General features: G+C 35.0%; 4 protein-coding genes across 14 annotated transcripts; 2 read left to right on the top strand and 2 right to left on the bottom strand.

Annotated features, from left to right (window-relative positions):
* Positions 1-489: 489 nt before the first annotated feature.
* On the bottom strand, positions 490-11,565 carry LOC140802327 (uncharacterized). Of its 7 annotated transcripts, XM_073157818.1 has the most exons (12): positions 11,414-11,558; positions 10,351-10,438; positions 9,496-9,570; positions 6,971-7,004; positions 4,491-6,204; positions 4,311-4,404; positions 4,048-4,181; positions 3,306-3,401; positions 2,605-2,700; positions 2,408-2,472; positions 825-994; positions 490-748 (listed from the first exon to the last, which is right to left on the bottom strand). In XM_073157818.1, exons 2-7 carry the CDS (start codon positions 10,428-10,430, stop codon positions 4,145-4,147), a joined length of 2,034 nt encoding a protein of 677 aa, XP_073013919.1. In that variant the 5' UTR covers positions 10,431-10,438; positions 11,414-11,558; the 3' UTR covers positions 490-748; positions 825-994; positions 2,408-2,472; positions 2,605-2,700; positions 3,306-3,401; positions 4,048-4,144. The 7 variants fall into 7 exon arrangements, with proteins under 7 accessions (XP_073013919.1, XP_073013918.1, XP_073013917.1 ...); XM_073157817.1 differs by lacking the exon at positions 2,408-2,472 and having other exon boundaries at positions 2,584-2,700; XM_073157816.1 differs by lacking the exon at positions 2,408-2,472 and having other exon boundaries at positions 490-642.
* A 2,113-nt stretch (positions 11,566-13,678) lies between these two features.
* Positions 13,679-17,040, top strand: LOC140802235 (protein TIC 20-II, chloroplastic). Of its 3 annotated transcripts, none has more exons than XM_073157681.1 (2): positions 13,679-14,428; positions 16,649-17,040. In XM_073157681.1, exon 1 carries the CDS (start codon positions 13,739-13,741, stop codon positions 14,363-14,365), a length of 627 nt encoding a protein of 208 aa, XP_073013782.1. In that variant the 5' UTR covers positions 13,679-13,738; the 3' UTR covers positions 14,366-14,428; positions 16,649-17,040. The 3 variants fall into 3 exon arrangements, with proteins under 3 accessions (XP_073013782.1, XP_073013784.1, XP_073013783.1); XM_073157683.1 differs by having other exon boundaries at positions 16,685-16,995; XM_073157682.1 differs by having other exon boundaries at positions 16,676-16,995.
* Positions 16,985-18,287, bottom strand: LOC140802234 (endochitinase EP3-like). The gene is given in 3 exon segments (XM_073157680.1): positions 16,985-17,599; positions 17,882-18,010; positions 18,013-18,287. Coding segments are annotated over 3 exon segments (813 nt in total). The 5' UTR covers positions 18,284-18,287; the 3' UTR covers positions 16,985-17,186.
* A 3,643-nt stretch (positions 18,288-21,930) lies between these two features.
* On the top strand, positions 21,931-26,283 carry LOC140801618 (uncharacterized). 3 transcript variants are annotated; one of them, XM_073156816.1, is made up of 5 exons: positions 21,938-22,042; positions 22,125-22,190; positions 23,882-24,194; positions 24,728-24,955; positions 25,766-26,283. In XM_073156816.1, exons 3-5 carry the CDS (start codon positions 23,940-23,942, stop codon positions 25,934-25,936), a joined length of 654 nt encoding a protein of 217 aa, XP_073012917.1. In that variant the 5' UTR covers positions 21,938-22,042; positions 22,125-22,190; positions 23,882-23,939; the 3' UTR covers positions 25,937-26,283. The 3 variants fall into 3 exon arrangements, with proteins under 3 accessions (XP_073012916.1, XP_073012917.1, XP_073012918.1); XM_073156815.1 differs by lacking the exon at positions 22,125-22,190 and having other exon boundaries at positions 21,931-22,042; XM_073156817.1 differs by lacking the exons at positions 21,938-22,042; positions 22,125-22,190 and adding an exon at positions 22,379-22,524.
* The last annotated feature ends 804 nt before the right edge of the window (positions 26,284-27,087 follow it).

Here is a 27,087-nt window from a genome sequence, read left to right as displayed (position 1 = left end):
AGAATATCCAACAATTTAGGGATTTGGTTTTAAGAACAGAAAGCCAATTCAACCCTCATGTTTGTGGCCTCATTTCAAATATAATTGCTGCCAAAAGTACTAATTTTCTGCTGCTAAGAGTTGGGCATCAAATATTTGATCTGTTATGGCAACTGTTGTCGCTAAATCTTGACAGCGAATCTAGTATTTGCTGCAGAATTTTTCACATGTAGTAACAAATATTATTGCTACTATACATACATGAATTAGTGATGATTATAATTGCTACTAAAAAAGTAATAGTACCAAATAGACCAGCCATTAAATGTTGTTTAATTGCAAATGTATTTGCTGCTAAAATGTCATTTAGCTAGCAGCGAAACTCTCTGCTATGATGTAGCATGTCCTGCATACTTAGTTTCGAATAAAGTTGCTTACAGAAGTATCATTTTCAGCAGCAAAATGTAATATTTCCAAATGTAGTTGTCAAGCACAATTGTAGAAAGAAGATACTGCAACAAAATATATATTGAATAGATCTCTTGTAGGCTGTAGCTTTTCCGTCGAACACATCAGACGGCCATTTTCTCGAGAAAGATAACATCATTCAGCAAATAAGCCACATGAAAACATCGTTCATCAAATTCCATTTATCCACATGTTCTACAAAAGAAATTACCAGCTGCAACTATTCAGTATTTTTCACATAACTAAATTACAATGGTAAATCGAATAACAAATGGAAATCAACATCCAAAATCTGTTCAACCTACAACGAAAAGAAAGAGAATTCAGTTATCCTTAAGATATATAAGCTCGTGCAATTCTACTAGGGAAATACTTACATGTATAGAATGCCCATAGTGTCGAATAAGAAGCTTGCCTTTACCACTGATATATTGATGCAAGCATTCTCAATTGTTGTTCCAATAGCATTGCCCTAATTTAGATGGTTGGTGACAAATCATCATATATCTTTCAGGTATTTACAACTCCCAAGAACTACGAATTCAACCTGCAATTCATTAGATGGTAGGTTACTTGTGGCATTCCAATTGTTCCGACAACTGAAGTTGGACAAAAAAAGTAAAGGAGTTGGAATTGTGCAGATAGTTGCATCCTGATATGCTTAAATAGTTAAATCTAGTTGTCGAATTAAGTTTGATATGATCTTGTATTAAAATGAAAGTAAGGAGATATACAAATTACAGATGTAAAAGGAGAACAGGCTTTTGTCTACCTAATAAGTAATAACTTGAAACCAAACCAAACAGAGGAAGGATTCCAAGGCAATCAAAAGCATTTGCTAAATAACATGAATCCGAATTAGGAAGAGAAAAAATCAAGTTAATAAAAAATAAAGAAAACTATGCAAAAAGAGTGAATTCTACAGATTATAAGTGATTTGCAGTATATAGAAGTATATAAATAAAGATAATGAAGGTCCTTTCTAAACAAGCAAATATCTTAAACATGATTTTATGATGAGGAACATCAAAAGAATATGTTCACAACGAATTTACTTAAGAGATTGAATTCTAGTAGTAATATTCAAATCGAACTGCAAATAACAAAACTCAATATCAAAGATAGTCAATTTTTTGTTAAAAGCACATAGAAGATGGTTATTTAGATGAATAGGTCCTCGGGAATAGCCATTGATGCTAAAATTATAGCCTGCTACATATGTCCATGGAGGCTTGGCCACACTCCATTTTTTATATTTGTCGTATAAATGGTATGTTTAACCAACATAAATTCATTTAATTTCTCAATAGTCAAGCATCTTGGATTTTTAAAATTTCCAAACTGCTAAGGAATTTCATTAAGTCACTTTCTCAAAGGCTTGTGCATTACTATTATTCTTAACAATGCTGACAATCATAATCTAAAATGAGAAAGCAGATATATAAATATAGCATATATGTGTGTGTGTGTTATCAAACAAACTAGAATGAGTAAAGTAGTTTTTAAACAAACAATTGTTCAATAATGAGTAAATGAGAAAAAGTATCAGACAACAATTGTTCAATAACTAATTTTATGCACTACTATGAAGCATGGATATGGATATGATATGCCGATATGGCAAATTTTAGAAATAGGGATATAATACGCCTACGATATATAACTCATATATACATATATATTAGTGAACTTGCGTACTTCCATTTTCTTAATTGAGAAATTATATATTATTATTGCATATGATAGTTTATATAAACTATAAAGAGACCTCCAATTTATCCATTAAAAGAACTATCATTTGTAACAAAGAACTTTATATTATGTAGTATGTTACTAACTAAGATGATAAATAAATAAGTGGATTCAATCTATAAATAAAAAATATTGACAATTGTAACATGATTTCCTAATATAGATTATAAAATAAACAACTGAACTCAATCTTTTAACAAAAAGAAACCTTTTAGATTCGGTAAGAAATGAAAAATAAATATCTCCTCCGATTTGACTCATATTGATAGGAACCTGAGAAGTATTCAAAAAGTATCTAAGTATCCGAGAAGTATCCACAATATTAATTTCATCTTTAAAAGTTCGAATATTTTAAGGAAATATTTGAGATGCGTCCAGAAGTACCTGACATGTATCTAGAAGTACCTGACATGTATCCAGAAGTACTTGACGAGTATGGAAGTATTCCTAGCGAACTGCCAAGGGATTATTGTAATACTTAACATTTCTCATTGCCATAATCTGAAATGAGAAAACAGGAATATATACGTTACCATTCACGAACTAGACAAAAGTAAAGATCACTAATTCCTAAATGACAATTAACACAAGTAAACGATAAAAAGATCTAACGACAGTTCTTCAATAACAAATTTTACGATTCAGGCACTTTGTCAAACATTTGGCATTCAGTATTGTAATACATAACGATTGTAGATTATCATTATGTAAAATAAGAAAATAGGGATATATAAATGTTATCATTCACAAACTAGAACAGGTAAAGATCACTAATTCCTAACAACAATTGTTCAATAGCACGAGTAAATGATAAAAAATATCTAATGACAATTGTTCAATAACTAAATTTATAAACTACAAAAGGACTTTCAAAAAGGTTCGGGCACTTTGTCAAACAGTAATTATAATCCTTAACAATTGCTGACTATCATGATCTAAAATAAGAAAAACAATTACTACAAAGCCAAATCAAACCCAAAAAATGAAGCACAAAATTTAGATAAAAGCTCCAGAATTCAAAGAAAATGCTATCTAAAAGCCAATGCATCAATTACAAAAACTAATGCAATTAGAAAGCAATAAAAATCTTAAATATGGAAGCTCACCAGGTATGACTATCAAAATTGTGAGCATCATCTTGTAGCTACATTCCAGATCCAAATTGATTGCATAGTATTGCTCATCTCCCAACCATCTCCAATCTAAATGTACAAAGAGAAAATGAACGAATGAGATAAGGAATTAAGGGTTGAGGGAATGCTGGATGTTTGATAGTTTAGAAGAAAATGGAGGATGAGAAATGTAGGAGCGGTTCTGTGCCATCTTGAAATAAAAAAGGGAAGAGGGAACATGAAGATGAGGGGGCAGCGCTGTGAGATGTAGGAGGTTTGAGATAGTGAAAAAAATTTGGTTTAACTTTTACTTCTTAAGAAGCAGGTTAAGAAAGTAATTAGTGAGTAGTGACAGATTTATTATTTGCTATTAAAATATGAATTATCAGTGACAATTATGAAATCATTACTAAATGCCTACACAAATGCTACTAAAAAGTAAAAACAAGAGAAACAGCAGCAATTTCCTAATGTCACAAATTTGCATAGCTATACTGACACCTAAAATAAAGTGTACTAAATTATATTAAGTGACAAAATTAGAAGCAATACCAACATGTGCTGCTGAATACAATTTTTAGCAGCAATTATACTATCTGCTGCTAAAAATTTGTGGCAAAAAGTTAGAATTCTAGTATATAATTATATCCAAACAGATGAGGCTTTAAAATAAAAATTATTTCTGTAACCAAACTAGAGAGAAGTTTGCACAGTCTGAAACAACAGATTCACTTACCAAAGTTGGTTGCCATCTTCAGATTCTACTATCTGAAATTCATGTGGTTGTGCATTCAAAGCATGCCTCGTGAAAAACCAGCATGTGCCTATGCTTACTAAGGAAGTTCCATCAACTTCTTCACTCTTTCAATACTAGTGTAACCAAGTAAAATCGAAAAGAGGAACAATTAATCGCCTCTTCAAATGAGCAAACTAAAGCAAATTGCCAATTGGAGAAATTTGAACAGCATTCAGAATTTTTTAAGGCTAAGTACTAGATACCTCTTTGACAAAGAAGGAGCAACATCATCTACTGCATGGATAAGAATCTGACCCATTATATTCTCCTTTGAAACATTCAATGAACCTTCATTTGCTGATTATGGTAATTGAAAAATCATAACTTCTTCAAAACTAAAAAAGAGAATTTTAAATCATGTGACGAGAAAAATGTCGGAGCACCTTGAAGATCTACAGCAGATGATGATCCATCTCTAAGATAAAAACTTGTCAATGCATCTACTTCTCTTCCCTCTACTTGCAAAAATTTATCCAGCATAAGGCCTATAAGCCTATGGGCAAACAGTGCTGTCTCATCACAGACCTCTTGGACCACAATTTCACTGTTCCTATTGCTCCTAGGATCATTTTGTGGATGAAGATCTTCTGACTCGTCAGGACAATTGAAACCTTTTATATGAACATCATACTCTAGTCTAGGCTTCTTTGTGACATTTGTGACAACATCATTAAGAGCCTCATGGGTCATTCCCCTTCTGCTTTCAATTCTCCGAAGAGCATCTCGAGGATAGATATCTTTTGATTCCTGCGGACATGAATCAAAAGCCTTTATATCATTATGCTGCCCTATAATAAATCTGGAAGCCACAGGAAGATCAGAGGGCAAAGTACCATTGATAGTGGTAGATGCAGAGGATGCAGGTTTGGAATCTCCAGTAGCCTCTACTAAGTCATTTGAGCAAGATCCATATACTTGTTGATGTTGACATTCAGAAGACTTAAAGGCATAGCTATTTTCGCACACTTCAAAATCATTGATACCACTTTCACTGTCACTTCCTAAAGCGGGCAAATATGCAATTGCACATTCTTCTTCTTTCTTATGATCTGGAAACAGGCTTGCTATAACAATTTTTAGCTGACAGCTCATATTTAATACAGCCTCTACCTCTTCTTCTCTTGTCTCTTTTGCAAACATGCGTGGCCGGCGTCGAGACCTCCTATTGATAAATGCAAGAGCACTTTGTGCTTCATCTGTTATATTTATTTCATCGCATTCAAATAAATACTCCATCAAGTATTTCCTAAGAACTTTTCTGAAAGTCTTCCTTGGAACTTTGGCGTTTGGGTCCAGCTGAGGATGCAGAAGATTCAGCTCTTCAGGCTTCACCTGTGATAGTGACCAAAGAGCTTTGAGAATATCATTCTGCACACCTAGTATATCAGGTGAAAAGGGAAAAAACTCTGACATTGATATATCAACACATCTTAATTTTTGCTTGAGAGACAACAGCATGACAGATAGTGCCTTAGCTAACTCTTTAGGCAAATCAATCCCTTCCTTAAGTGCCGATACAAACTTATTGCATCTTCTTCTAACTCGCTCCATAAGAAAATCCTTATTGTAGGAACTATGTACAGGTGGAAATTGAGGTACAACTGCAACACCTCTAAGCTTTCTGTTAATTGCAACAAGCTCCTGAGAAGTCATTTCCTCAAGTCTTTCCAACATATTATGAATTGACGAAAGAAGTGATGGAGTGACAGGAGTGAGAAGCCTCAAAGGTTTGTCCCTAAAGTTACATGGGCTACTAAAAATTTGTGATAACTGATGCATTAACATGGGGCCTGTGCTGCTATTAAGATGTTGAAAAAAATCAGGAAGATAGTCCTTCATGATTTTCTTCATTCTTGGACGGGTCTTTTCAAAGCTAACATTGTTATTAGTAACAATATTAGCTACACTGCAAAGCGCATTATTGTTCAAGTCATCAACTTTGGAGGAAAAAGCCTTCAAGAAGTTGGATTTGTCCTGAGAGTCACTCTCCATTATATGCATGTCAAAGAGATGGAGATAGTCTTGAACCAAATGGTGCTTCCAATGGAATGATCCAAAGCATTTTTCAACATTAATTCGTACATTCTCATAAGATACCTGTGAAATATAATCATTAAAACTCCTCACATAAATTCTCTAAAAAATAACCTCATATAAAATAAAACACCATAACTAAGCAGCGAGATGGTGTGTGAACAACAAAAGGGAGAACATTAATAATCTCACTGAGTAAGCATGTTTTAGGCATATATCAAAATCCAAAAATACTATCTGCTGTGATTGTTAGATGGTATACCAAATAAACAATAAAATGTTTTTTTTGCAGATCATCGTAATAATCATATTTCCCTATAGCAACAGTGTGTGACTATAGAAAAGCTAAAGCAACAGTTTGACTATAGAAAAGCTAGATCAGTTCTGTCGACCACATGAAAATATGTCAGATATGCATTATACTATGAACAGTTAAAAGAAAGTGATATTGCATATCATAAAAATAATTTCAACCTCTTCTATGAGTCTATCTTAAGCCTGTGTTGAAATAAACAAAATAATTGTACGAATTTTACCTATTTGATAGCGCAGCACCTAGGATTCTAGGATTAAATACAAATATATGCTGTGGAATTCAAGGTAGCTCTTCACCACTACATATCAATTAGATATGGCATGAAATCAATATGACAATTACACATAAATTAACCTCTTAAAATAAAGTTATAGTTCTGATGTAACCCTCCGCAGAAGAGATCATTGTAACTATATGAGTAAAGTGTATCTCACACTTCAAATGATGGAACCTTAACACATAAAAGCTCTGTGATTTAGACCTTAGCATGACATTTTAAGGGAAACAACTCACTTCATCACTCCTTAACTCTGAATGCGGTATGTGCCTGCATAAGTACAATAGGATAATGGTTAAATACTAATAATCACAGTTACACTGCCCGTAGTAAATAAGGAAGCAAGTAAACATAGCATGATTCAGCAGCATCAGGAAAAAGAACATATAAATAGGAACTTAGTTAAATCAAGTAATAAAATCTCTTATAAAGCAGGTCTATTTGTCCAGTGGATAATACTTGCATAAAAAGCAGCTCCCATGGTAACAAAGAAAAGCTTTGAAGTTTGAACCACCAAAAATTAGTAGTAATAATAATTGGAAACCTACATTACATCCTTGTCTTTTAATAGCATGTCATCAAAAATCAGGAAAAGATTACAGAAAATAAAGATAAGCTTGGTAGATGATCTGCTCTATCAAGATCATAGATAGAGTTGAAAGCAGGTCAATGTATTCCAATACATTTACTGCAAGAAGTCTGGCACAAATAAAATAAACTAAGAACCCCAATTAAGATAATATGGATTTGTCACTAATCATCCTTAATAAGAAATATTTGTTAACTATTCCAAGATGGCAGAGAGAGAGGAGATGGTCTAACATTCTAAACAATAATTATTAACACTAACAGTCCCAAAGTTCAATGCATGCCCCTCAGCAACGATGGCCGTGCCGGCAGCATACCGGCACGTGGCACGAGGGGTGCCACTCGGCACTCTTCCTAGCAGCACTTCACTGAAAACTCTTCGTCGTCACTGTTCGCCGTCGCCTATCATGCCCGAGGTCACTAGTCGTGATGCAGATCCGCAACTTAAGTTTTTATTCAACCTCAGGCAACCTCAGGCACGATGGGCAACGGCGAGGTCACGACGACAACGAAGCGCTACTAGTTTCCCTCCTCTTTTTCTCTCCCTCTATTGCAGCACGGCCATCGATGCCCTCCAGGCTTCTTTACAGATTGATGCTTCTGAAACTTAGTTAAGACTTAAACATGAGTAATTAAGTTAAAACTTAGGGTAAATTACAAACTGCTTCCCTTGGTTTTGCCCAAAATCAAATTAGCCCCTAGACTAACATTTATATCACTTTGCTCCATTGTGTTTTAGACTTTAGACTAATGTGAAGCTGTTAACTTTTCCATTCAAATTTAATAAAAAATACAAATGAAATTTTAAAAATTACTAGAGAAAATTTCCTACTATAATAAATATTAAATGTCATAATCATCCTTCTCTTTTCATTAAATTTAATCACTATATCTTATTCTTCAAATTAAAACAAAATGCACTTTCAACTTTTTCGCTCTTCTCCTACCTAAGATTACAAGTCTCAAATCTTAATTATTATCTAACTATCCCAATATACCCCCTTTAAATATATGATCATGGAATACAAATTTTCAATCAACTTAAAAATATAGTTATAGAAGATTCATATTTACTCAAATAATGGGATTACTAATATCATAGAGGTATTATGAGAATTTATACTTTTTATCATAGTTTCCAATTTCGGCCGATCCCAATCCGGGCCGAAACTAGCTAGTTTCAGCCGTACAAGTGTGCTGCTAGCTGCAGCCACCTGCAGCAGCAGCAGCTAGAGAGAGAGAGAGAGAAAAAGGAAGAGAGAGAGAAAAAGGAAGAGAGAGAGAGGGAGAGAGAGAGGGAGAGAGAGAGGGAGAGAGAGGGAAAGATTAAAAAAAAGGTGAGGAGAGAGAGAGAGAGGGAAAGATAGAAAAAAAGAAAAGGTGTGAGAGAGAATGGATACTTCAGACTAACAGTTAGAGGGATAGGAAAGAAGAGAGGGAGGAAGAGAGATTTTTACTTTTTAGACTTTATATGTGAGTAATTATTATTTCTTATTTTTTTATAATTTTTTCTAAATTTTTAAAAATTTCTCAATATTTTTAAATAATAGTTAGAATTTTATTTAATTAAAATAGTCCAATCCGATACAGGCGGCCGATACGTATCGTTTTTCCAGACGGCCGATCCCGATCCCAATACCGATTTTCGAAACCGTGCTTTTTATATTAAGTTTGGATGGAAAAGTTAAAAGTTTCATGTTAGTCTGAATCACAAGAGGGCAAAGTGATAAAAATGAAAATTCAGGGGGATAGTGAAATTTAACCTAAATCTTAACATAACTAAGTTCTAAGTATGACTCAAAATCCATAATATAATTAAATAAACAAAAAACCAAAAATATTTGAAGATCCAGTTTGGACATAAATTAGACTTCAACAACAAACTATATAAAAATCTTAAGTTCAAAAACATCCCAGACATACTCAAGACAATCCTCCCATAAGAAAGGCTCAAGTATTACAATGACATCAAGCGACCTCAAGCCATCAGCTATGCAACGATCACCTCTGAGCTATATGTCAAAGTATTCTAAAGCTAATGGTGCAGCCCAAAAGCTAATGAAAGTGTATGTTATTCATTGATGGCCATGCTAACATGACTACAATATTGAGGATTACTTAGAACATGAATGACGTTAGATGTGTAAAATAAAAAGGTAGTAATTACACTCACATATTGGTTAAGAACTTGGGTCTTTTCGGTCTTGTTTGATTGCCATCGGAGTTGGCATATGTTGATTGCAACCACCTGCACAAGAGTCATGCCTTATATTGAGATTCCCAAATCCATACCAGTCAATGGAAATCCAAGTTATATGCAAGAAGAAGGAAAGTGTGCAAGAGGAGGCCTTAGCCATTTGTTTAGAAGTAATAATAGCCTAGTATTCTTTATCTGTATTGTTTAAAATCACCAACCAGGGTCCACCTAATCCTATACACTTCTACAATATTTTTCCTCGCCAATACTATATCATAATCCTAGTTCAACACCATGTATGCTTCTTGTTCCTCGTTCCTTATGTTTTTTTGGTACATCAATCTAAATACAATAATAAAATTCTTCTTTGCCTGGCATAATTTTAACAATCCTTAGATGCTTCTTAGACCATTTTGTTACATGCTGCGAACCGAGTATATGACAATATTCTATTTGAGAAAATGTCTAGAAAAGTTGGATAATCCTTTTCATGAACCACATGATAATAATTTATCATCAACAATATAGGTAGTGGTTTGACAATTATGAGCATTTCAATTATAAGTACCATGCTTCTAAGTTTCGACCGATCCCAATATGAATCAGGATCGACTGAGGTGATCCCAATACAGCATTTCAGGTCGGTTTCAACTAAAATGGCCAATTGGTTTGTTCGACAATGATCAATAAAAACACTTATAGCTCTCAATTAACCAAAGGGAAGTAGCAACGAGATAACATATGGAAAGGTTTGGATAAATAGACCAAAAGTATGTACTCATAGACCATTAAGAATTAGGAAGAAACGAAAATTTTCTGATCTTGACAAACCTCCGCTTCTTGTCAAGCACATCCTCTTTGTGCCACATTAGTGACCATAACTTTTTTCCATCTTGAAAAGAAACGTGCATGTTTTAAACTGTGAAAGAATATGCATGTGATATCAGCAAGAAGTTCCAACAAGAAAAAAAAATGAAACTTTGTTACATCAGTAAAAAATAATTGGCTCTGACTTAAGTCAGAGAAGATCCAGACAAACATTTTGTGTAAACAAATTGAACTCACAAAAATGAAAAGGTGATGATTATGGTGCTTAAGGAAAGAGGAGAAACATCAACTTATTAACATCTTCTTTATTGTAAAACATATGATATGAAGCACTGATATAGATGCGAGATATAGATACAATATCAATACTGGGATACAACAAATTTTCAAAAGCATGAAACATTACGTCAGGGATACGGGATAATTAAAATAAAATTTATTTATTTATTTATTTTCCAATGGCAATCTATACATGTATATTGCAAAAAGAAAGAGATACCAATTACATGTAGGTTAAAGAAACACATAACATTGCATTTAAGATATCTAGTGCATTGTAAGGCGACAGTGTATAACGGGTGGTCACCCCACCGTTTGGCACCAAGGTAGTCTAGCATATCTAATATATAAAAAATAAAAATAATTATATAATATCTACTAATATAGTATATATAAAATATTTAATAGTACACTATACCAAAATACGATCACAATTTAAGAATAATTCACCATCAAGAGTTCAAGACACTTAAAACAAAATTTTCAGGAATCTTAATTCACAAACTAACTAGCAATTCATTCCTCCAATTATGTCCTCTAGCCGCCTGTTATGGCATAACAGAGTAAGAGTAATTCAACACTCAAGAGTTCAAGACAGTGAAAAAAAAATCATTTTTCAGGAATCTTAATTTACAAACCAATTAGCAATTATCTCAAAAGTTAATCAGAAAATTCCTCCAATTAATTCATCTAGCATAAAAGACAGTGAAAGAAAGAAAAAAATTGTAAGTCCGTCGGTGGGAAGAAGTGGGAGAGAGTGAGGGAGAGAGAGTGAGAAAGATCATACCGCCGCCGTCCACAGTGGCTAGAGAGAAGACGACCGAGAGAGGAAAAAGGGACGATCGAGAGTGGTCCGCCGCCGCTCGCTACCGACGGCGGTGGAAGGGAGAGGACGAATCGAGAGAGGAGACGGGTTTAGGTCTTGGGAGATTGAGCGAGGGAGGAGAGTGAAAAAGTTACTCTTTTATTATATAATGGTTAGTTATAAAACCTGATCTCCTAATCCGACCCGACAGGATCTCGCCCGCTTCATTAAATTAGCGTCTTCGGAATTTTATCACAAGACATCCTTATCTCAAAACAGCGAAAACTAATTCGGGATATGGATAGGAGTTAATAAATAGTAAAAATTAAAATTATATTTTAACTAAACAAATATAAATAATTTTTTAATACCGATGAAATCTAAAACAGATACGTATTCGGATCTTAAAAAGATTATGGCATTTCTTTTAGACACAATTAATGCAAAAAATTAATAAGAGTTTCATATATATAACTTCTTGCATGTCAAATACATAAAGATAGCAAAATTAATCTCTAAAACAACATAAAATGCATCATTAATAATCAAAAGAAAATAACAGGTTTTATATAATATAACATTATTAACACCCCACAAGAAATAATAAATCACTTCAATTGACTATTTATACAAACGAATCATACTTCTAACTTCTCAAACTTCAATGGATTTCAACATACTATTACTTTATTCATATTATGATACGACTTGTTCCATATTGGCTCCACTCATGACATTGGATTCATTGAGATTAGCCTATTTATTTAGTTGAGTTTTATTAGAAGCAATAAAATAATTTTTGCCGAGACGCGTTTGAACGACAGACCGCGTTTAAACGGGTATACGAACGCCTACATACGTTCGCAAAAATAGAAAAAGCAAATTGTGTGTTCGAATGGAATCGGACCCTTTGAATGCAGTCGTTCGAATGCCTGTATACATTTGCATCAACAAAGAAATTGAAATTCCGCGTTCGAATGTGATCGGCGTTTTCAAACGCACCGCAGCGAAAGTTGTTGGTTTGTTAGAAGTTTTTTTTTTTTAATTTAGTTGATGGATCTTTATGATGAGCCTATATAAATATGTGAAGGAAACTCTAATTGGAGTGGATCTGATAATTAAAATTGGCTTTGGCCTTTATCTCCTTCTCAACTGTCTCTAGCTATTGGCACCTCTCTCACCTCCCTTCTTCCACCGTCCAAGTCTTTGGTTAGCTTCTTCTAACTTCTAATCTCATTTTTCTACAACAACTTCTCCCCTTTCACACTAAAGAGTTAACCTAGCACTTATCTAGCCATCGGAGGACTAACAAGCTAGGGTTTATTTAACATCTGGCCACTATTTGGTAAATATCTTGAGATCTAATCATCCAAACCCAACGAACTTGGATTCATTGTGAAGCTTTTTCCAAGAGCGACAACATATCTAAAAATTTAAGAAGATTCGTCGGTTAGATTGTTCGCATATCCTTTCGAAAGTTACGAGCATAATTAAGTCCAGAACGGTTTCGGATTGGATCAGGTCGGTTCGTAACACATTAACTTCAAGAAAATTAAATTAACACAAATTCAAATACAAAGTCTAGACAAAAGTTCAGATTAACTTCAAAAAAAAATTAAATCAACGCAAGTTGCAAAACACAATCTAATAGACAATAGATTAATAAAAAAGAATGTAAACTTACAATTTTACTTTCAACCAATGAAAAATAAATCAGAATCGTATAATAAGCTTACAATCAAACAATTGAAGACGACAACGGTAGCTTTGCCCAAAGGAGTAGTCGAGTGGATTTTCTTCTTAGAGGTGGCTGTGGATTAAGATGGAAAAAGAGTAAAGATCGAAAGGGACGGTAGAATTTGTGAAGTTTGTGTTAGGCTATTAGCGGGTCACGTAGACATGTTACTAGTTAATTTAGTTATTTATATTCTACAGCTAAAGGATTTTCAATATTTGAATTTGAATCCGAATCCGACAAAATTACTTATACACGTATCCACATTAGATAGAATATTTTTATTTGTATCCAATCCGATGCGATCCTAATCGGTTAGCGGGTCGGGTCAGACTTAACCCTACCCATTTTCACCCCTACAGGCTTCCACTTCTTATTGTCTTTTAGAAAATTCCTTTATTTTTAAATGGGATAAACTCCGCCAAAACATATCCGATACGTATAGTGGCTGTATCCGAACCGAATACGTATCCGATACGATTCGGATACACGCACGGAGCCCAAAACCGACACCCCTCATCCCCTCCCGGCCCAAGTCCCATCCTCAATCGGAACACCAGAAAGACCCCAAAATGGCGACCCTGTCTCTCCTGCGCTTCACCCCTCTCCTCCCTAAACCCGCACCCAAACCCCACCTCCTCCTCTCTACCCCGTCGTCCACCGTTCAGTTCCCACTCCGCAGCCAAACCACGGCCAGGATCTCCTCCCGCCGCCCCACCATCTCCGCCTCGGCCGCCGTTCCGGCGACCGACCGCTTGATTTCCGTGCTCGCCTACTCCCTCCCCTTCCTTAACTCCCTCCACTACGGCCGCTTCCTTTTCGCCCGCGTTCCTATCGCCGCCGCAGCCGTCGGCCCCCTCCTCCCCCTGGTCGCCGCCTACCGCACGCTGCCCTACGCAGGATTCGTCGCCTTCTTCGCCCTCTACCTCGGCGTCGTCCGCAACCCGTCGTTTGGGAGGTTCGTGCGCTTCAACTCCATGCAGGCCGTCGTGCTCGACGTGCTCCTCGCCCTCCCCGTCCTCCTGCAAAGGGTCTTCGGAGTCCCCGCGAGGGGTTTAGGATTTAAGGTTTTGGAGATTGGATACGACGCGGTGTTCGTCTTCGCGGCGGTTTGTTTCGTTTACAGCGTTGTGAGCTGCGTTCTCGGGAGGACGCCGTACTTGCCGATCGTCGCGACGGCCGCCGATCGCCAGCTCTGAGTGGGCTCGGATGTTCGGTGGTAAAAAGGTGGCAAATTTGAAATCTTAATGGAGTTTTTGATGGTATGTAAGCACCTACATCTTTGTTTTGTTGCTGTTTGTTTTCCTTCTTTTTTTTCAAGACATGGTAGTATGTTACTGCGTTTTCTCTTTTGTTTTAGAATCATGGATCAGTGAAATGTTAGCTCAGATTTCTTTTGACTAATTGAGACGCCATGCTTAAGAAGTTTGCTGCTCATATTCTCTGTTGTTTTTGAGAGCTATAACTAAAAATTAGTAATCTTTACTCTTTAGCCTTCAAAGGCTTAGGCATTCATAGTTTGTTGAAGCAGGGAACTGTTGTCATGATGAGCAAGTAAGGTTATTAGTCTTGTTCCAGTTAAAATTCGATGTTTCCTTCTAAATCTATGAATGCCAATAGAAGCTGCTGTTTGGTTTGGATGTTTTATGAGGTCATGTTTTGTTAAGTTTTTTCCCTTAAAGAGCGAGAGCTGATAGCAGGTTAACGACATAACTATGGTGTTGTATGTATCTGTGAGGACAAAATGCAACAAATTGTAAAAAATTTGAGGTAAATATGTCATTCACTCAATGACAAAAAGTGTCAAATTCCATTCCCTTAGTTCCCTAGCGATGTTCCCTGCCCAATATTCTGACTTATTTGCCTCTCCATAGATATGGAAGGTAATGTTGCCAAAGTATAATGCCAAAATTCTACAATCCTCAATGATGTTTTTGATTCTCCATGTAGAGTTTTCTTTTCTTTGCAATTGTATTAATATATTTAATTTACATTCCACCCTAATGTTTTCTAGATTCCTCTTAGCAGATTGTGAAGCTACTTTTGGTGTAAGCTTTCTTTAAAATGCCTTTTAGTATAAGGAAACTAGATAAGATTTGTATCTCTTTACGAAAGCTTAAAAAGAAAATGTTTTTCCATTAGTCGGTGCACTTGGGAAAAAATGGGGAGTAGTAGTAATTAAGCAATTAATTATGTAACTTGTGTCTAGTAAGAACAAAGTGTATAAATTATTTTACAAAAATGAAACTAATGTATAATGCGTGTTTATAAGAATAAATTGCTAAAACTTCTCAAGTGGTATTGTTTTTGGGATCTCAATTCTGAGTTCAACAAAACATTTGGCACCAACTAGCTTTTTCTAATGTTTCACACTAACAGAAAACAAGTACGTTGCTCTAATTTAGATACTATATGTATGTTATTTTTCCTCAGTTTCCACTACACCGGTATATTCATCTCCTTGTATGGTTTTGTGTTTCATGACCAAGTAGTAATACTTTGCATCACAGATTACTGTGTTACCTGAATATATCTCTACACGATCTGCCAGTTTATTTGGATTCACTAGCACAAAAGGATTCTGTCAATTTTATCAAAAGATTTCAGCTGATTTGAATTAGAAATGAACAAGTGTGGAATATGATTTGGGTTGTCTCGAACACTGTTTGATTTTATTGTTTCAGAATATATCAGTATTCGTTTCAATAGGTTGCATTTAGAGGTTGGCATTCAAGTTCAATATCTCTTATTTCTGAACCAAACTCATTCAGCAATCTGTTATAAATCTGTCTTTCTTTCTCAAGTTGGCTATTAAATTTGTTTGAATCAAGTCAGCTGACATTACATGAACTCATAGGGAATTCTAACTCTGCTGATGAGGAGTACAACTATGTTATGACTTTGTTAACATCTTTCTGTAAATAAATTTTGCCAATGTGCATAAAGCTCCATTCAAAGTTTGAAAGCATATTTCATAGGCGTCATTACTGACCTCTTTAGCTTAGTGCTTATTGGGAGTCCAAACTTTGGACTCAGGATGTTACCTAGAAGGAACCTGACCACCATTGAAGCCTATTAACCAAGCAAATTAGACCATCCCTTTGCTCTTTTTCTTCTTTTCTTCCCACTTTAAATTCATGGAAAAACTACATACTAAAGTAGATAAAGAGAAAGAATTGGAGCTTTTGGATGTACTAGGAAACATCCTGCTAATTAACTTTCATGTGATAAATGAGTAAATGAGTATAACCACTCCAACACTACTGTAAGCCAACTTTCTCTCATGCATGCACTTAGGTCACACGAGGGAAAAATAGAGAATTCTAAGGCAGCCCCCCTCCCTATAAGTATGCCAACTCTCCCATATCTGAGCACCTCCAGAACCCTAATCTTAAGCTTAAAACTGAGTTCTGATTGCCAGTAGCACTTCAATATGCATTACCAAAAGGCAAGAGTTCTCTTGTTGTTCCTGCTCATTACAGCCACAATATCTGCTGTCATGTTCGAAGTCGATGCAGCGAGGCAAACACCGGCGTATTTGGATCGGAAGGGCGTCGAGGATGCAAGGAGGGATAAGATAGTTAAGATCTCTGGAGCGAGCTACTTCAAGTACCAGAGTGTGTATGCTAAGGAAAGGTCATTGGTGTTGAGCTTAACATCAGGGCAGAGCCCTAAAGGTCCAGGGCACTAGTCAATGTAGAGATACATGTAGCAGAGCTAGAGAGTAAATTGATATCGTTTATTCTCCAGCATATACATATACAATGTTATTTATACCAAGCATGAATTATTTTTATCAATATCTAGAAACATTATGCTTTTGTAACAAGGCTAAAATGGTTTTATTGCCTAGTAAAGTTTATGTTAGATCCAATTCCTGTCCTTCAATCTTAGTGTTCATCTGATACATTCAAAGTACATATGGCTTAATCGATACAAATATTTAGACATGCATTATGATTCTTTTTTCCTAGTAGCCTAGTCTTGTGCACATCTTATTATTCCCCTCCAACTTCTCACCTAGCATGTCAGGTTGTCTCCCGGATCCACTCCAAACTGGCTGCAGTAATCCTTATAGTATCCGACGCGCGCATTCACCGTCGCGGGATTCTTGCCATCGCACTCTAGGGCTCCGTTTATTGCCCGTATCGTCGCTCCAAACCCCTGTCCGGAAGTGATGAGCGAATGCACATTGTTCATCCAGTACCACAGGGCGGACTTGAACGACACTGTGACGTCGTTCGCAACGGTCTCAGGTGAATTCAGGCCGTCGAAGCCGATGCTCTCGCCGGCCGGCCCGTAGTTAAAGTTCCACGATATTTGTATCGGGCCACGGCCGTAGTATCCCTTCCCCGGGACGCATGGATATTGAGTATTTGACTCGTCACAGTAGTCCTTTGATGCTCCATCAATCTCCTCTATGTAGCAAAAATCTAGAGATATATATATGTCACAAGAAAGAAAGTATAGCAAATATATGAGTATTAAATTTATAAAGTAGAGAGAAGGAAAAACTTCATGCTTTCTCTGAGGAATACCAGAAGAGGATTCAGCTTTTAGATCTTCTATATCATCATATCAATCCGTATTTAAATAATTTCTACTGTATTGGTTGATTGGCATGGGTTGGATCATTATAAATTCTCAAGTTGGAACAAAACAATTTGTAACCAGTGGATTCTGTGGGACAGATGTACCAAGTATTCCATACTTACGTCCAGTTTCGTGCGTAACATGTGCGAAAAAGGCGGCGATCTCCCTCTTGGAGTCGTCCGTTGACCCCACCCGGCCGAACTCGGAGTACGACCCGACCGCATCGAGAAACGCGGCGCGGGTATAGAATTTTTGCCGGCGCACTGGTCGCCGGCCTGCCCGATGATCCCGTCGAAGAACTCCTGCGTGGCGATGTCGCCGACCGACACGTCGTTGGTCGGCGGCCCCGCCTCGCAGGGGCCCTCTTGGCAGCCGGCGCCGCAGTAGTCGCTGCCGGAGCCGCAGTAGCCATATTTACTGCAGCATAGGTCCGGTGTGCAGCCACAGTTCTGGGCACTGGCGTAGCCGGATAAGAGCAGGATTAGAGTTGAGAATAAGAGGAGGATTTGGATAAGAAATGCCATTTGTGTATACATGTTAATGGCTGTTTTTGAGAGGTATTTATAGAATTGGATTGAAGCTAACTGTTAGTCTATACGTCTAGAAGTCTATGGTTTGACTTGGACTTTTGGGACGCAATTATGGCGCCGGATAATGGATACGTCGCCGACTTTTTAATGACGTCGGCAGTGGATTAGAGGTGGGAACGCAGAGTGGAATTAACGACAGGGGCATCTTTAGAAAGTACCCCGGCAATATTGTTTTGGGAGAGGGAGTGGAAAATTGTCAAAATAACCGTATATTTTGCCATTATTATTATTATTATTATTCGCATCTTATTATATGGATATTTATTATTTTCACCCATGTGTTTTACTTAAATGCCTTAAAAAAATACTTAGCGATCAGTTACCATATAGATGTAAAATGACCATTAATACACTTGAATAATTTTTTTTGAATAATTAAAAAAAAAAGGTAAAAATAAATGGAGACCATTAATATCTTCGTCATCGTCACTATTAGTCGGGCGCTATCCATCGTTGGTTCCTCTTTATCGCTGTCCTCTTGCTCGCTAGTCACTAATCTTTCACCTCTATTGCTTGTCGCCATCGTTCCCACTCACTATATGTTATATTTGTCATTATCTTCATTGTCCGCCTCTATCCCCATTTTGCTTGTCCCCAGTGTTTTCTACGCTACTTGCCACCATTGTCCACCTCATTAATGCCCGCCCCCATCTTGTCTCGGTCCGCTAATCCCAACCTCACTCGCCTCATTTTCGTTGTGGGCTTTAGCCCTTGTTGTATTACAATTCGTCTGATTTTCTTTTTCGTTATCTCTTTCATAATTTGTTTATGCTAAGGTTGGAGTTTCTTCTATAGCCCTTTGGAGATACACATAACTGTGTATTAACTATAAAACTACGACGTAACTGAAAGCTGATCTTAGATATTTTTTGTGTTTATGAATATTTTAAAGCAGTTCTTCTTCTTGTATTTTTTTTTATTTAAATCATAAGGTTTGATACTATATTCTTTATTGGAATGCTTACTGTTATAATAATATTTAAGCGACGGATTTGTAACAAAAAACAGTCGTTCTATCACAATATTCAAGTAGGGGGACTTATAACAAAGAGCCGTCGCTTTATCTCTAACACAATCTTGTGCCCGCAATGTAGGAAAAAATTTGCAACAAAAAAAAACCTTCTAATTGTTGTGATATTATTATAAAGATCAATATCATTTTTGACGACGCATCATCGCAACCATTAGACATCTAATTAAAATAGTTACAACCGACGTGAAGTAGGGATCACACTGTGTCTATATTTTATCAGCAATGATCTCATAAGTTTGAAATAGAGTCGAAATATGTTTAAAATAAAGTTAATCAATTCAAGCCTAATTTTTTAGCTGGAAATTACACCCTATGGGTTCTCAAACTAAATTAATGGATTATATAAGGCATGCTCACCTGCTCAGGTAAATATTTTTCAATCTAGACCACGATCAATATGACAATACTAGAAAGCTTAGACATGGAGGAGATGAAGGCATGAAGCTATGGTGGAGTGTCCTTTTTCTTTTCTTTTCTTTTCTTTTCTTTTAAGTGATTTTTTTATACTTCTTTTCTTTCTTTTGTTGGTCCTACTACTAGAAACTATTCTCTCTCTCTCTCTCTCTTGTTCATATATTACCCTTCTTAATTATTATCAACTATTTTTGAAATACTCTTTTATTGATTATTTGTTAGATTTTTTTTTTTGTTCATAAATTGCTCCCCTTAATTATTATCAATTATTTTTGAAATACTCTTTCATTGATTATTTGTTAGGTTTTTTTTATTAAAAATAATATGTGATTGTCATGTAATCAATATTAGGCCTCTCGATAGGCTATTTTATCATTATTTTGGAGGAAAAAAATAGAGAAAAATTAAGAGTAAATATTCCTTTTTTTTGTTATTATCTTAGGTAAGAGATTTTTTATATAGGCTGCAAATGTATACTTAAAAAATAATATAAAGAGGTTAATAGTTCGGGGAGTTTTAGAGTATGTTTGGTTGATGAGAAGTGAAGGAAAGAAAATCGTGGAAATTTTTAATAAATTATTTCTTATAAATAATCATAACTTATTAGTGTTTGGTAAATAATAAAAATGAGAAAATGATGTGGTTTAGAAAAGTGAAGAGCTCACATTTCACTCTATTTTCTTTATCCTAACACTATAAAGTGGTAGACTTTCATAAAATTATACTTTCTTTCTTTACTTTCCATTAATCAAATATACTCTTATAACTCAGCTCATGGTGACGTGAAAATTAAAATAAGAGAAGTTTGATGATTTTAGTTAGGAAAATAAATACCTCACTTCTCGCTCCACTTTCTTCATTCCAATACTATAAAGTGGTAAACATTCAAAAAGTTATAACTAATTTTTTTGCTACTTCTTATCAACCCCAAACACATCATTATTATAATTATCTCTGTTAAGTCATTAATGGTGAGGTAAAAAGTGAAATGAGAAATATTGGATAGTTTTTTTTAAAAAAAGTGAATAACTCAATTGTCACTCCGCATTCTTCATCTCAACACTATAAAATAGTAGACTTTCAGATAATATCACTTTCTTTCTCTACTTTCCATCAACTAAACACACCCTTAATATAGATGTGTCTAACATGATTTAAACTAAAGACTTCTATTATGATATAATGTTAAATTACTAGTCGCTCTAAAAGCTTAAACTATTAGAGAATGATACTTTTTATATTTTATTCCGGATATAAAAAACTTGTAATTTGTGGCATTCTTAAAACCTTTATGTGTGTAAATTTTAACTCCGGATAGTGTTACTTTATTTGGTCTAATCTTGCTGTGAGATTATATAGTTAAAAGAGAATCCTATTATATAAGTATTCTCATATTTAAATAGTCGTTTTTAAGACAATTGTTTAAGATTGTTTTCGTATAGAACCTCATAATATCTAAATCTACCCTCAATCAATTCAACTCCTATCTTTTGATATCTATATAGAGTTTTATAATTTCTCAAAGTATTGATATTATATTCAAATATTAGTGACTTAGTGTGGTCCGAAGATTCTAGCATAATCTCATTTTGATTTTATTATCTAAAAAATACTGTGAGTTAAATTTAGATTAAAATTCAATGCATGTTGACCCGAGCTCATTATTAACATGCCATAGGATATCAATTATGTATATCTGACGGCTCCAATTGATCATATCCGCACTAATTTTAGGACTCTCGTGTAATTAATTTTAATTAATCTAAATTCAACCTAACGGCTATCAATGAAATACAAAATATTTCACTATTTTGAAAAATAAAAATTAAAAATATTCAAAATACACCTTAAAAAGCTATCAATCTCTATACTATCATAAAAAAAAGGAGCAAGTGAGACAAATTAACTTAAGAGGTAATGCAGTCAATATGTGTATATTTATACACGGTAATAAAAGTAAAACCCAATGGTCAAATAATAAATAATCTATATAGGCTGTTAATGATAATAAAATTAAAGTAGGACGTGTTTTTTTATCCGTAAATTTCCATTTTATAATCCCGTTCAATTCGGATCCGGATCCGGATCCGTAGGCTTAAGCAACTTAAGTTATCGGATCCGAACGCAGATCCGTAACCATCGTCTCGTCCTAAGAACAAAAAAAAAAACCCGTCTCTCGTTTCCTCTGCCACCCTCGAGAAACTACGAGGTCCCGGCGAGGTGTCTTGATCGCCAAGAAATCACAAGTAATCTCTCTCTCTCTCTCTCTCGATCTCGATCTCGAAATTTTTTTAATCTTGAGACGTTTTTCTCCGCTCACTAATCCAGATAACTTTACGTTTCTCGAAGAGAAGAAGGGTTACAGATTACAAATTGCAAATAACCCCTGTAAAGGTTGGGAAAGTAGATTGGTCAAAGGAATTCTGCGCTTGGGTTCTTTTAAAGTGGCTTTCTTTTGGAAATTCTGACAAGTTGTGTTGTACGATGAGATTATGTTATTATCATTATTGTGGTGTTGTGTTTCTCTGAGAGACGCCGACATGGGTTTCTGGTATATAGGATGATTATAAGTTTTACGATGTGGAGTTAAATGGATTTAGAAATCGATCAGATTGATCATGATATGTTATCTGCATGCTGAGAGTTTTCTTAAGTAAAATGAAAGATTTGAATTATGTTTCTTTGGAAGATTGGTTGCTTGTGTTCACAGAGATTAATAAGTCTTACGGTATGGAGTTTACTGTTTTTAGAAGTTCGGTTGCTTGAGCTAAGAAAGATTATAAGTTTGTGTTTAGAAATCGACCAGAACGTCGTTAGAATTATGTTTAGGAAGATGAATGAAGAATGTGCATTATTTCTTTCGGAAGATTTTTTTTTTCTCCTGCTTTGTGATCCTTATGTTATGGATTTTACTATCTTCAAATTTTGATCAGAAAATCATGATCTTTTAGCCTGCTTGGAAGTTTGTTTAAGAAGACAAAATAATTTGCATTATGTTTCTTATGTTTCTCGGTTGCTAATATTGAGAGAGATTATAAGTTCTAAGATATGGAGTTTATTATCGTGATATGTTTGATGCTGCTGAGGATTTTGTCAGAAGATAAGGAAAGAATCTTAAGCATTTCTCACTATTTGCCTGTCAAATATTCACCTATCAATCAAGAATTCTGCACATTCAAGCCGCTTAAATACCTTTTATTTTCCTTATTTATAGTGTGATTTATCTTGTTTTTGGCTTTTATAGATAAAATGTCCATTATTATATATTCTACTGAGTCAGGATTAATTGAGTTAGTCCTAGGATTTTCATTTTTCTTTTGCACGTTGAAGGCTATGAAAATAATTAATTTGCGTCCCTTGACCTTTGGACCATCTCCTGTGCAATACTTGCTTTAATATATTTGTGTTGTACATTGTCTTTAATAAACTAATTGTGTTTCCTTGGTTCTCTAAAATCTAGATTGTGTCTTCATGTTTGATTCAAATGTGAACTTACATACTGATTGAAATGTGCATCACTTTTCTGGTATTATGAAAAGAATTATTCATCTGACTGGAATTTTCCTTTTTCATTAAAGGATCAAGGATGCGCCTTAGCCATATTATATGCTGTTTTTTTTTTCCCAATTACTCATTCATAGGTATTTGAATTTTTGTAGTCCTTATTATATTTGAAGGCTATGTTTGGAATGGGGATAAAGTAATTTATATCCCCTTTAACCATAGAGTTTTTCCAAACAAGTTGCGTTTTTTGAGAGGAATAACATATGGACAAAGTTGTCATTTTGAAATAGTCAAAAGGTGTCCTTGTTCTTTCTTCTAGGATAAATAGTTTCACCAAATTGTGAAACCATATTATCCCTCTATTTATCGCATATTATCAATCATCTTTCACCAGTCAAGGGATTAAACTGGGGATAAATGTCCAAGCAAATCCAATTTTAGATGCAGATCCTGTGAGAAATTTATTGGTAATGTTAGATATCTGTTTAAATTGAGAAATAGATTTGGCTAATGTCAGAGAGGAGACTCTTGTTCTTCTTGATGCTTTGAACTAAATATATTACTGAATGCTATGTTTGCAGATTGAGTGAAGGTCACCAGTGGCTGGTTAATATTTTCCAATCTCAACAAACATAAAGCATGAGTTGTGTTCGAACTAATATTTACAGACCTAGTGTTCAAATTGTTGTAAAAGGGTCTAATGGGAGACTTAGAAGAACTTCTTCATTATCTCAGTCTTCCTCCCTGCATGCCCCATATTTTTATGCTTCCGCACGCAACAAGTTGCAGCAACATGTAGTGTACCCAAAGCTGATCTATGATGCATCTTATCATAAAAGATGTGCTCCAATATGTGCAGTTACTGGGAATGGGTGTTCAAAGAGTGAAAATGAGGTAATATATGAAATGTCATCTTTTCTATTTTATTTTGTTTCTTTCTTTTTATGTTTCCTTTTCCCTTCACAGTAAACATTTTTCTTTTCTTATTTGTCTCAACTGGTGACGATCTTCTTACACAATATGAATAACATTTACTAGTGATCTGCAACAACCTATTTGTTTAGGTTAATTTCTGTCATTATTGCAGGATTATTTCTCTTATTTGATCATGTTGAAGTATTTTAAGCTGCCAGTATAATCCTCTGTGCTACTAAATATATGCAGTAGTGCAGTGCATGCACATAAAATTCATACAGTTAAACTTACAAAATATCAAATACAAACCTTCATATGAAATATAAATTACTGAAGTACAGATCTAAAACAGGACGAAGAGTGGAAATGTTGCTCACCCCTGAATTACAGATCTAAAACAGAACTAAGAATGGAAATGTTGCTCACTCCATATTAAACTTAATGTAAAAAATGGAGTCTTTTTGCAACAGATAGTCATTCTGCTAAATCGACATGGCTCTGAATTCTTGTAGCCTTTTTCATGGGAATCACTTAACAAAGCTATGGGAGAATTGAAGCAGAAACGGTCAATAGAAGATTTGTTTTGGGAGCAGATGCAAGAACGTGGATTTGGTGGATATGGAGGTAATAGAAACCATCGCCGGGGTGGTGATGGTTCTGGTCCAGAAGATGCAGGTTTTGCTGGAATGTTGGATGAGCTACTGCAAGTTGTTTTGGCAACCATCGGTTTCATATTTTTGGTGATTATACTATTCCTTTGCAACATCTCCTTGTGCATTGTTGTCTATCTATATTTTAGATTTATTTTACAACTGAGAAGCTGTTTGTTTGTCTTCACAGCCATGGACAAGCCTTTGGTGTATTTCTAGGTTGTTGGTGGTAATGAAGACATATTTCAGTAGAATAATCCTTTTAATCAAAAATGCTAATTTTGACATCCACATTTATAGTCATGTGTCAGTATTTAATAATTCAAGGTGGGCTTGATTAATCAAATAAAGTTTACCGACACAGCGATTGCCAAGGTGCAGAGGGATATAGTTCATCATTGTAGAGGTTGCTAGTTTACAGAGATCTATATGTTCTAGTGGCCAAGCATGAAATTGCTTGAAGGGTATTATGGAGGAAGACATTACTCTAGCTGTTTTATCTAATGCTAGATTTTCATGTTTTCACAATTGGACAGGGATAGAGAAAATTGCAGTTTCTTGTTAAGTGTACTTTTAATACACTTATCATCATTAACATGGAATCTGATCAGATATTGAATTTACTTTTCGGCTTGTCTTGGAATATAAGTATCTTGAATTTGGGAAATAATAAAAGAAATTATTTTATTCCACCAAGTTGAGTCCACCGATATTCATCCACTGTATTCTGTTATTGCAGATGAATATCTTACTTACAAATCCACTTTACAATCTTGTAATATTGTCACTTATGGAAGCTTATATGTTTGCATAGTAGTTTAGATCAATAATCATGCATATGTATCCTTTTCTGTATTGTTTTAAAGTAAATTTATCAGCCTCTACTGTCTGGTGTTTCAGTATGTCTGCATTATCAGAGGCGAAGAATTAACACTGCTTGCTAGAGACTACATCAGATATCTCCTTGGGGCTAAGTGTAGTTCACGTCTGAAAAGAGCGATGTACAGATGGCAGGAATTCTACGAGAGTATGACAAGGAAGATCAGCGGGAGCAAGCAATTGTTGCATTAAACTGGCTTGTCTGATGGAGTCTTACTATGAGTACTACGAACACCAAGAGTCTTAACCTTTAGTTTTTCCTCTTTCTTTCCTTGTAACAAATCTCATGGATTATATGTATATAATCTGATGGATCGAAGACATGCCGAACTATTAGGCATTAGCATTATCATGCTGGAGTAAATCGTGGACAATTCAGGTTTCCCAGCATACAGGTTGGCTTTTATGATTTCTTGGTTTCTTTTACCTTCTTGTTCTAATTGTTGATTTATTGCAACTTGTTTGGAGATGCATCAAGAAAAGTGTCTGATAGATGACAGAGCTAATTCTGATAGAATGAAGGCACTTGTTTGGTTTTACTTCCAAGAGCAGGGTTTGTGTTGCAGTTTTTAATGGAGGCTTTTAAACCAATTGCTACAGCCATCATGTAATCAAGTTTTTATTTTAGGGTGATTGGAGATCTGCTATGTTCTTAAGCCCCAATATTCACTTAATTGAACCTTTTGAGTGAACCTTATATTGTTGATATTAATCAATTTCGCCATTTGTTCAACCATTTCAAGCATATAAACGTTATGCTTTTATTTGGAATCGAAATATATATATTTACACATGCCCTTAGGAACACCTGTTACCTAATAAATCTCCATACTTGTAAATCAATTTGCACTACTACTCCAGATGATAAATTGGTACCTACTAGGAAATGCCATTTTAAAATGATAATAAATATGACATGCAATTGAATTTCTTATATAGATAAAACGGGGTGTATTAATGTTCAAAGTTCGCCATTGCGTAGCCTAGACCTCATGAATGAACTCAATACATAGATGCAGAACCAAAATATCAGATCATATACTCACATTAACCTTGTAATAAAAGTATAAAAAAAAAAATCCACTTAGTCTCCGAACTATACCTTATTTTCTTTCCCATAACCTTCAAAAAAATTTGCGTAGACCCCCTATACTACATACTATTGAAAACCTCTCAACCTACTGATGCCATTAAAGAAAAATATGAAAAGACAAAAATACCCCTGCATAAGAGTATATTAATATTTCTCTTCCTTTCTTTCCTAAAAAAAATTAAGGACATGTACTATAATTTATAAAAGTATAGGATAATTCTACTTGAACCTTGAACTATTGTGAAAATAT

Source organism: Typha latifolia, chromosome 15, assembly GCF_019914945.1.
Source record: "Typha latifolia isolate L0001 chromosome 15, TyphaL0001v2, whole genome shotgun sequence".
In the NCBI taxonomy this organism is placed as follows: Eukaryota; Viridiplantae; Streptophyta; class Magnoliopsida; order Poales; family Typhaceae; genus Typha; species Typha latifolia.
The sequence above is the reverse complement of the archived record's forward strand: the minus strand, read 5'-3'. Positions and strand labels throughout refer to the sequence as shown.